At 49.9% G+C, this 11,240-nt stretch overlaps 1 protein-coding gene across 1 annotated transcript in view; it reads right to left on the bottom strand.

The window, feature by feature from the left end:
- The window catches only part of wnk4a (WNK lysine deficient protein kinase 4a), a 74,660-nt gene that overhangs the window by 2,883 nt on the left and 60,537 nt on the right, over positions 1-11,240 (bottom strand). The window contains exons 14-19 of the mRNA XM_055890115.1: positions 5,749-5,803; positions 5,398-5,541; positions 2,861-3,723; positions 2,668-2,764; positions 561-1,464; positions 66-375 (exon numbers count right to left, since the gene is read on the bottom strand). Of these exons, the coding sequence (XP_055746090.1) occupies positions 66-375; positions 561-1,464; positions 2,668-2,764; positions 2,861-3,723; positions 5,398-5,541; positions 5,749-5,803 (2,373 nt within the window). The remainder of the gene's footprint in view (positions 1-65; positions 376-560; positions 1,465-2,667; positions 2,765-2,860; positions 3,724-5,397; positions 5,542-5,748; positions 5,804-11,240) is intronic.

Below are 11,240 nucleotides of genomic sequence, written 5' to 3'. Positions count from 1 at the left end.
CCTCTAATTGAATCGTGGCCATGCTCTGTGTACAGTAAATAAAGACATAATGAGAGAACTCTAACCATTCTACTGACATCGGAAGCAAAGGTCACCCCTTTAGAGGGCTTCTCCGGAGAGCTGCTGCTGCTGTTGCTGCCACCCAGAGAGTTCCTCCTGATGATACCTTGGAGGGGGAGTATGTCCAGGCGCTGCAGGCTGTTTCTGCGGGAGGTGGAGGGGTAACTCCTCTCCTTAGAGATACGGCGTTGGCGACTGGAGAGCATGGCGGCAGGCGAGACAATCCCCGCAGGGGGAACCTTCCCCATCCTCTCATACAGCTCCTCAATCTCCCTCTTCTGGGTGGCCTGGAGACTCTGCACCTGCACCAAGTGTCTGAGAGAGAGAGAAAGAGAGAGAGAAAAACAGATAGGTGAGAACTCTGAGGACTTGTTTAAGTGATTTGGAATAGTTGAGATGCAAGTTGAGTTCAAAATAATCAAACTTGGATTCAAACCCTAAATCGATCTGGAATGAAAATGGGTAAATAACTGGAGAGATGCTGAAGGTGAAACACTCACTTCTCCCTCATCACCTGCAGCTCCTTCCGCATGTCCTCGTCCTCCGAGTCGTCACTGCTCATGTACGTGAAGTTGCGGCTGTAGCTCAGCCACAAGTGGTGCAGGGCCGAGTTGTAGGTAGGGCTCCCTGCACCTCCCTCCCACAGGCCACGCCCCTCTGAATCCACCACCGTGACGGACAGGCCGCTGTCTGCAGACGTACCCATCAGACTGAGGCTACACACTCTCCTCCTCCTCCTTCTTACTATCTGCTGCTCTTCCTTCTCCTCCTCATGCTCCTCGTCATCTTCTTCCCCCTCTTCTTCCTCCTCCTCTTCCTGCTGCTGCTCTTTGGTCCCGGTCCACCCTACCTGGACCTCCCCGTCCTCCTCCACAGGGAGGTGTCGGTCTGGGGGGGAGAGAGTGAGGGAGGTGTTCAGGCTTATATCTGCCCCCCCCTGCTCCTCTGTGCTGCTCTCGGAGGGGGTGGAGCTGCCCACTGACTTGGGCCTGGTGGAGCCTGTGGTGGAGCTGCCCACTGACTTGGGCCTGGTGGGGCCTGGGGTAGAACTGCCCACTGACTTGGGCCTGGTTGGGCCTGGGGTAGAGCTGCCCACTGAGTTGGGCCTGGTGGGGCCTGGGGTGGAGCTGCCCACTGACTTGGGCCTGGTGGAGCCTGTGGTGGAGCTGCCCACTGACTTGGGCCTGGTGGGGCCTGGGGTGGAGCTGCCCACTGACTTGGGCCTGGTTCGGCCTGGGGAGGAGCTGCCCACTGACTTGGGCCTGGTTCGGCCTGGAGAGGAGCTGCCCACTGACTTGGGCCTGGTGGGGTTAGAGCCTTGTCCATCTGGTGCAGCAGGCATAGGGATCTCTATGCTAGGGGTGACCTGGAAACGACCCACTGTGACGGCAGCAGGCGGGGGATCTGTGGGGTGGAGGAGGTTTATGATTAATATCAACACAGTGATAATTATTATTTTTCACAATCTGCAGTTTGTGTTTACATTCTGTTCCAGTAGTGATATAATTTTCCATTGACATTGACTCGTACTTTCAAATTGATTCAAATGGATATTGTCGTCTCAAACTGAAATGTACTTTAAATGTCAAGCGTGCTGTTACGCGGATCTACCACGGATCGGATAGAATCCTGGCCTTAGTTTCATAACTTTCTGTCAGAAAAACCAATCCAACTGCCATATCTACTGCCAACATCTGGTTGTGTTCATGGTGCCATAAATGGGTGGGAAGCAAGAGCTAGCGGAGGTCTGGCACTAGGTGTAACTCTACTCTACACGGTCGGAAAACAGTTATTTTCTGCTGAATGTGGCCCTGGGATTTCTCAAAAACAGAGCCTGTTCTGTATGTCTGTTGAGCGAAATGGGCTGGGTTGGGTTGCTCGGGTACTGGAGCTGGGAGGGGTGGGGGTGTGAACACAGACAGGTGGGGAGGATGTGGGAGGAGAGGCCTGTAACGAGCGTAGAAGCCTTCTGATTGGTCATTTCTGCTGGGCAAAGCTTCCCACTGGTTACACACTGGTTGAATCAACGTTGTTTCCACGTAATTTCAATGAAATTACGTTCAACCAATGTGGAATAGACGTTGAATTGACGTCTGTACCCAGTGGGTTCTAACTGGTCAATACTGGTAGGCGGGGTATAATCACACCTACCTATTGGTCCCTTATTCAATGGAACATTCCATCCAGACATGTGGTTACGCAACAGATCCCGAGGCACTGCTAGTGCTTATAGGTGATAATGTCACCAAACACTGATGTGGACAGGATAAAACACAAAACAGAACTGAAAACAACAGGAAGAGCCAATTGGCCCTAACACAGTCATCAGGCCTTATTTAGACCAAATACAACATTAAACACTAGAGAAAGGGCCTCGTTGAGTGTCTGTGTATGTCTGGAGTGTGTGTGTTTTTGTATGTGTGTGTGTCTGGAGTGTGTACTCTGCATTTGTTTAGTGTGCTAACAGAAGCAACATAGGTCTGCCAGCGTCCTCCCCAACCCATCTCCTACCATCAACAGATCAACAGTAAGCTTAGGTAAGGGCCAGTACAATACAGAATACAGCTAGTGTAGAAGTAGAGAGGGGAAAGTCACTGTGAATCTTACCTGTGTAACTGGGGGATAGTCTGGGCTTGGGAGCACTGGCGTTCATCTCAGGCACCGTAGGTCTCGACATTGGTGTGGTTGAGCTGAACGATGATAACTTGGGAAAAGAGAAGGGGGAGGGGGGACAATACTTGTCAGAATGGCATTACTTCTCACTGTCAGACAGTCATGTATGGGCTGGTTGGTAACTTACTGTGCTCTCCGGGCTGTCTGGAGACGAAGGGGACAGATCAGACCCTGACGCACAGCTGGACACATCAGACTGGTCCTGAGGAACCATGTAGGACCCCTGGGAACTATTCTGTAAATGGCTTAGGGGGCTGGATGCTGCTTGCTGTGATACCATCTGTGGGCTGTTGTAGCCCATCGTGGGGGGAGATATGTGATTATGCTGCCAACCGGGGTGTCCATTTTGAGAGTACACAGGCACTGAGCCATCCCTCTGCATCTGTGGTGGAGTGTCTGGGCCCTGGTAGACACTGTGTTGCTGCCCTTGGCCAGGCGTCCCACCCTGGGTGTAAGGGAGCTCCACTGGAGCAGTCTGGTAGTGGGGGGAGTAGACGGACGAGTAGACCGACTGAGGGTGGGTTAGCTGGGGGTGGAAGCCTGCTATGGAGGGCATCCCCTGATTAGCCAGGCTGTTGGCAGGGATGAAGGAGTGAGCCATGCTCATTGCCATGGAGATTACGTTGGCCAGGGAGAAGAGGGGCTGTGTGTGGGAGGGCCACATGTTGGAGTTCTGGGGGTGAGGAGGGAGGGTCAGGGCGTTCCCCTCCCCGCTGTACTCAGAGGGGCTCGGAGCATCAGAGTGGGGGCCGCCGGGGGAGCCTGGGGCTGGGGAGAGGACGGAGGGGAACGTGGGGTTGCTGGCGACCCGTGTGAGGGGAGGATGGGACCCCACTGGTTTGGGGGCACCGGGGTTCACTGGGTAGGGGAAGGGGAAGTGTGTGTGGCCCATGAAGGGGGGCATGTGGTAGTACTGCTGGTGTTGCTGCTGCTGGGGGGGCTCTGAGGAGTACATGGAGGCTGGGTGGTGGTAGTGGTAGTGAGGACAACCTGGAACATAGAAACAAAACAGAATAATACATGTTAGTTATTATTATTACATTCAAAACTTTTATTTCCTGAGAGGGAACTTCATGTGTGGTGACTGATTGGTAGACACAAAACAACATAACCTAACTCAGAAACACGACTTATGTAAAAGGAACGCCTTACAAAACCTCAATGGGTTAGTTACAGTGTCCTCACACAAACCCTTATGCCAACGTCTCGAGAGACATTTACTAGCAGAATCCCCTAGGTTGTAAAATAGTCAATTATATTATTGCTCCATCTCTCTCTCAGATTTTGGATTGTCTTGTCGTTCCTTCCGCCCCACTGCCAAGTGACATCAGACATTTAGAAAATACATTCCTCATGTGCGGTATAAAGATGGATTCCATGGTAGGGTTTTGTCTAACAAAATCACTGTTTAAGAGAGCTAGGATGATGATTTCATTGCATAAAGGCCCTGATAGCCGGAGCAGTTGGTTGTATGTAGGGGCATGCGCTGTTATGTGGGCATGCGCTGTTATGTATGCATCCCAAATCGCACCCTATTTGCCCTGGTCAAAGTAATACACTATTTAGGGAATAGGGTGCCATTTGGGACTCATACTCATCTTGGCAGAGAAGAACACAAACCGGGCCCAACACCATCGTAAAACCCCTCCCTCCTCAGACCCCTTTCTTGGTATTGTCTGGAGATTTGCATGGCTCTGACTAACCATCCCTGCACCTCACACCCCAGGTCTGTGCCTCAGTGGTGCGGCGCCGGCCTTGCCCTAGGGCCTCTTGGGTAATTACTTCACTTGAAGAGCGCTTTTAGCCTCTTTTTGAGATGTGAATGCTCTCACTGTGAAGCATAAGCTTTTCTGGCCTAACTTGTACTACAGTATGATTCTCTGCAACATCTGTTTGCCAGCACACACACGCACACACACACTTTTCAAGAAAGTCTCCTCCAAAACTTCCACCGCAAGAGAGGGAAGCATTTGAATTCAATTAAAGAACATACAACTGCCCCTCCACCCCCACTAGCTAAAGACTTGGTGGCCATCTGAAGGATATCTCCCTCCCTCCCCAGTTGTCTCTATTCTCTGCTGGACACAGCCACAGCACAGTCCGGTTCCGCAATGCCTTTTGGCCCCTCCGCCTCATTTTTAGTTGCCTAACCTACAGTATATTTCTGTCTGCATTGACATGTTAGTGGCTTGTTTACTTCAGTGTCGGGAGTCGTGTTGGTTCATAACTGTAGAGCCATTGTTGAATTAAATGTCAAATCAATGAATGAAGAATGTTATGTCGTCCTGAAAAGTCCTTGAATAGTTATCAATATCTCTGGCTAGTCTCCACTGTAGGGTTCTCAACTAAACTAAAGACTTGTGATGAATACACACGTTTTCAATTTCAGACTCTTCAAATGTCAAAACTAGTCCTTCCTCACTCCATTGATGTTCTAATTCCAAACAAATCCCTGTCTGCATCCCAAATGGCACTCTATTCCCATAATAGTGCACTACTTTTGACCAGGCTCTGGTAGTAGTGCCTTAAAGGTAACAGGGTGCCATTTGTGAAGCAAACTCAGTCTACAACAGTTTTCTCTTTGTGAACAGTAAACAATGCCTCTTCACATGGGACCGTGGGGAGGAGGAAGAGGAGGAGAGGTGGGTCATTACAATACAGTACCTGGGGCGTTTTGGAAAGACTGGGAGCGTAATAGAGGTCTCCCTGCAGGTGAAGTCATGTCTGCTGGGCTGAAGAAGTCTCCTCCACCAGTGGGCCCTAAGGGAGAGTCACATACCCCTACACTGGGGCCAGCCATGCTGAAGTCTGGGAGAACAGACAGACACAGTCAGACATTGAAATGGACATGCTCACCAGCAACAAAATGAAGGAAACTTATAGAGACAGACACATGCAGGTGTATTTGCCATGCAAACCCAATATAACATACATAGGCCAAGTGAGGCCCAGAAATATAACAAAGACCAAGCAGCAGAAAAGGAAGTTTAGAAGATTAAGGTTTGGGCATTTTACCAGGTAGAGAGTAGGAAGAGTGTGTCCGCTCCAGAACGTGACTGTGAAGATTAGGCTGGAATAGAGGACACAGATATACACCGTTATTTATTCATAATACAGTATTAATTCATACACTACATTTATCATTGGTCTTCCCAAGGGGTTTGTTGTTGAGAAGTCAGTTGCATTTAGCCAGGGTAATTTTAATGATACGATCCATTTTAATAAGGACTCATTAAGGCAACCATTAACATCTATTTAGTGTTCTACTTCACTTTGGTCTAAATCTTTTAACCACCATATTCTGAACGAAAAACTAACTCTAAACCCTCCTAAACAGGAAACAAACCCTCTAGAGTCACAGCTCTATTTTATTTTCTTGAATTACTGCAGTGTAATGACTGGTCACGCGAACATGCAGTAACGACTAGGCAAAGACATAAATGTCCAGAGGTACACTTCGGTTCTTGTCTTCCATGAGGAGTTTTCTATCAACAAATAACTTCTCAGAACCCATCTGTGATGTTGTTAAGAATAGAATAATAGAAGAAGATATGCCTCTAACCTAAACCATAACCCTAGTACACAATCAGGACAGAGACAGACAAGTTCCAGAGTTGTGGTTACATTCTCTCAGACGGAACTCATTTTCTATGTTTTTTAAGGGGAAGAGGCCCGGGGTTTACATGGGACACAATTAGCCCAGAAACGTATAAGGCCATAGGGGTTCTCAGTTAGAGATGTGGTCGGGTTAGCAGCCTGTTTTCAATCAAGTCCTGGTCCGGAGCCAGGAAGGAGAGATTTCCAGGACAGCCTGAGGTAATTATGTACCTAGGGGGTAGTGTATGTATGTATGTATGTATGTATGTATGTATGTATGTATGTGTATATGTATGTGTATATGTATGTATATGTATGTATATGTATGTATGTATGTATGTATGTATGTATGTATGTATGTATGTATGTGTATGTGTATGTGTATGTGTGTGTGTGTGTGTGTGTAGGAGGAGGAGTTACCGGTCCTCCCGACCCACATGTGTCACGATCGTGTACTGGAGAGAATGAGGACCAAGGCGCAGCTGGATAAGAATACATCTTCTCTTTTAATGAAACGAACGAAGATGAACATGGAACAAAAAAACACTATTACAAACAAACAAAACAACAAAACGACCGTGAAGCTACAAACGTTGTGCATAGACAGACAGGCTACAAACGTTCTGACATAGACAATTACCCACAACCAATGAGAGCCTATGGCTACCCTAAATAAGGCTCCCAATCAGAGACAACCGAAATCAGCTGTCTCTAATTGGGAACTCATTCAGGTAACCATAGACTCTCCTAGACAACTAAACATACATAGACAACACTAGAAACATGTACTCCACACAAACCCATATACTATACACAACCCCTTTACCATAAACAACACCCAAAACCAACAAAACATAAACATTCCCCATGTCACACCCTGACCTAACTAAAATAATAAAGAAAACAAAGAATACTAAGGCCAGGGCGTGACATAACCCCCCCCTTGAGGCGCGAACTCCGGGCGCACCATACACAGTCTAGGGGAGGGTCTGGGTGGGCTTCCCTCCACGGTGGCGGCTCCGGCTCTGGTCGTGGTCCCCACTTCACCACAGTCCCTAACCACCTCCTTAGCTTCTTCAAAATGACCCCTCTCCACATTAACCCCATTGCATTAAGGGGCAGTTCTGGACTAAGGGGCAGTACCAGGGTAAGGGGCAGTACCAGGGTAAGGGGCAGTACCAGGGTCAGGGGCAGTACCAGGGTCAGGGGCAGTACCAGGATAAGGGGCAGCACCAGGATAAGGGGCAGCACCAGGATAAGGGGCAGCTCCGGACTGAAGAATGGCAGCTCCGGACTGAGGGACTGCAGCTCCGGACTGAGGGACTGCAGCTCCGGACTGAGGGATGGCCCATGGCTGGCTGACGGATCTGGCTGCTCATGGCTAGCTGACGGATCTGGCTACTCATGGCTAGCTGACGGATCTGGCTGCTCATGGCTAGCTGACGGATCTGGCTGCTCATGGCTAGCTGACGGATCTGGCTGCTCATGGCTAGCTGACGGATCTGGCTGCTCATGGCTAGCTGACGGATCTGGCTGCTCATGGCTGGCTGACGGATCTGGCTGCTCATGGCTAGCTGACGGATCTGGCTGCTCATGGCTAGCTGACGGATCTGGCTGCTCATGGCTAGCTGACGGATCTGGCTGCTCATGGCTAGCTGACGGATCTGGCTGCTCATGGCTAGCTGACGGATCTGGCTGCTCATGGCTAGCTGACTGATCTGGCTGCTCCTGTCTGGTTGGCGGCTCTGGCAGATCCTGTCTGGTTGGCGGCTCTGGCAGATCCTGTCTGGTTGGCGGCTCTGGCAGATCCTGTCTGGTTGGCGGCTCTGGCAGATCCTGTCTGACGGACGGCTCTAGCGGCTCCTGTCTGGCTGGCGGCTCTAGCGGCTCCTGTCTGGCGGACGGCTCAGTAGGCTCATGGCAGACGGGCGGCTTTGCAGGCTCATGGCAGACGGGCGGCTTTGCAGGCTCATGGCAGACGGATGGCTCAGATGGCGCTGGGGAGACGGATGGCTCAGATGGCGCTGGGGAGACGGATGGCTCAGATGGCGCTGGGGAGACGGATGGCTCAGATGGCGCTGGGGAGACGGGCAGTTCAGTCATCGCTGTGCAGACGGCAGACTCCTGCCGGCTGAGGCGCACTGTAGGCCTGGTGCGTGGGGCCGGAACTGGTGGTACCGGACTGGGGACACGCATCTCAGGGCTAATGCGGGGAGCAGCAACAGGATGCACAGGACTCTGGAGACGCACAAGAGGCTTAGTGCGTGGTGCCGGAATTGGTGATACCGGGCTGGAGACACGCACCATAGGACGAGTGCGTGGAGGAGGAACAGGGCTCTGGAGACACACTGGAAGCCTGTTACGTGGTGTAGGCACTGGTGGCACTGAACTGGGGCGGGGAGGTGGCGCCGGAAATACCGGACCGTGCAGGCGTATTGGCTCCCTTGAGCATTGAGCCTGACCAACCTTACCTGGTTGAATGCTCCCCGTTGCCCGACCAGTGCGGGGAGGTGGAATAACCCGCACCGGGCTATGTAGGCGAACCGGGGACACCATGCGTAAGGCTGGTGCCATGTAAACCGGCCCGAGGAGACGCACTGGTGGCCAGATATGTAGGGCCGGCTTCATGACATCCGGCTCAATACTCAATCTAGCCCTGCCAGTGCGGGGAGGTGGAATAACCCGCACCGGGCTATGCACACGTACAGGAGACACCGTGCGCTCTACTGCGTAACACGGTGTCTGCCCGTACTCTCGCTCTCCACGGTAATTACAGGGAGTAGGCGCAGGTTTCCTACCTGACTTCGCCACTCTCCCTTTAAGCCCCCCCCAAAGAAATTTTTTGGGTTTTCCCACAGGCTTCCTACCGCTTCGTCGTGCTGCCTCCATTCGCCGGTATCCCTCCTCGCACTGCGCCAGAGAATCCCAGGCGGGCTCCGGCACTCTCCCTGGGTTGATCGCCCACCTGTCGATCTCCTCCCACGTAGTGTAACCCAGATCCTTTGTAGGTTCCTTTTCCTGCCTCCGAGCTAGCTCCTCATATCGCCGCCTCTCTGCTTTCGCTGCCTCCAGCTCAGCTTTGGGGCGGTTATATTCTCCTGGTACCTCCCGGTCTAAAATTTCCTCCCATGTCCATAAATCCTTGTATTGCTCCTGTTGCCGCTGGTCATGCCGCTTGGTCCTATGGTGGGTAATTCTGTCTATGTAGAACGTTTGTAGCCTGTATGTATGTGCACAACGTTTGTAGCTTCACGGTCGTTTTGTTGTTTTGTTAGTTTGTATAGAGTTTTGTGTCGTGTTCATCTTCGTGTTGTTAAATAAAAGAAGATGGCTTATTTTCCAACTGCTGCATTTTGGTCCGTCAATCCGCCACACGATCGTGACAACATGAAACAACACATTGTTCTTCACTGTTCTCCTAGATCCATTTACTGGAAGGCTCAGCACAGCAGGCAGGTTGTGTTCTGAGGATAGGAACATGTCCTGGCAGTACAGACTCTTCTCTCCTGGCTGCCCCTATCTAGGTACATGTGCGTTCCAAATGGCACCCTATTCCCATTATTATTCCCAGGGCCGATACACCCTTTCTCAGTAAACCACTCTGAACCTAAATAATGGTCTAGTTATATTATCTAGAGCTGGACTCTAGTCATAGACTAAGTCATAGACTGTTCTCTGTGCTACCGCATGGCAAGCAGTACCATTGCACCAAGTCTGGAACCAACAGGACACTGAACAGCTTCTACCCTCAAGCCATAAGACTGCTAAATAGTTAGTTAAATAGTTAACCAAATAGCTACCCGGACTATCTGTATTGCACTAACTATTTTGACTCATCACATACACTGCTGCTACTGCTTATTATCTATCCTGTTGCCTATTCACTTTATCCCTACCTATATGTACATATATACCTCAATAACCTCGTACCCCTGCACATCGACTCAGTACTGGTACCCTGCGTATATAGCCAAGTTATCGTTACTCATTGTGTATTTTATTCCTCGTGTTTTTATCTTTATATTCTTTTTACATTTTTCTTTCTGCATTGTTGGTAAGTAAGCATTTCACTATTTGTCTATACCTGTTGTTTACGAAGCATGTGACAAATAAAATGTGATTTGATTTAGTGTACACACCGTAGGCATGGTGGTGCACTTCCACTAATGACGTCATAGGATTTATATGGGGGTTTAAGAGCTTTTTAGTACCACCATGTCCTGATTACAGTATTACTCCAGTTGCTTTTGTTCTGAGCACACCTTCTCCATTACTCCTTAACCCACATCTGTCTCTTAGGCATTTTCCCCACTAGGCACCTACTAAACACACTCTTCTACTATATTTATGACCTGCCCAGGATAAGCACAGCTGGGGGCATTGCATTTAAACTAATGTAATGTATAGCATACAAATGCCCCCTCACTGTATGACTTTATGACATAGCCTTAGCTCCCTATAGCTCACTATAGCTCCATAACTCCCTATAGCTCCCTAATGCTCCCTATATGCTCCCTATAGCTCCATATAGCTCACTATAGCTCCATAACTCCCTATAGCTCCCTATAGCTCCCTAATGCTCCCTATATGCTCCATATAGCTCCATATAGCTCACTATTGCTCCATAACTCCCTATAGCTCCCTATAGCTCCCTACAGCTCCATAAAGCTCTCTATAGCTCCATAACTCCCTATAGCTCCCTATAGCTCCCTAATGCTCCCTATATGCTCCATATAGCTCCATATAGCTCACTATAGCTCCATAACTCCCTATAGCTCCCTATAGCTCCCTACAGCTCCATAAAGCTCTCTATAGCTCCATAACTCCCTATAGCTCCCTATAGCTCCCTACAGCTCCATAAAGCTCTCTATAGCTCCATAACTCCCTATAGCTCCCTATAGCTCCCTACA

The sequence above is a fragment of the Salvelinus fontinalis genome, chromosome 30, assembly GCF_029448725.1.
Source record: "Salvelinus fontinalis isolate EN_2023a chromosome 30, ASM2944872v1, whole genome shotgun sequence".
NCBI lineage: Eukaryota > Metazoa > Chordata > Actinopteri > Salmoniformes > Salmonidae > Salvelinus > Salvelinus fontinalis.
Note: the sequence above shows the minus strand (reverse complement) of the source record. Positions and strands in the feature narration are given on the sequence as shown.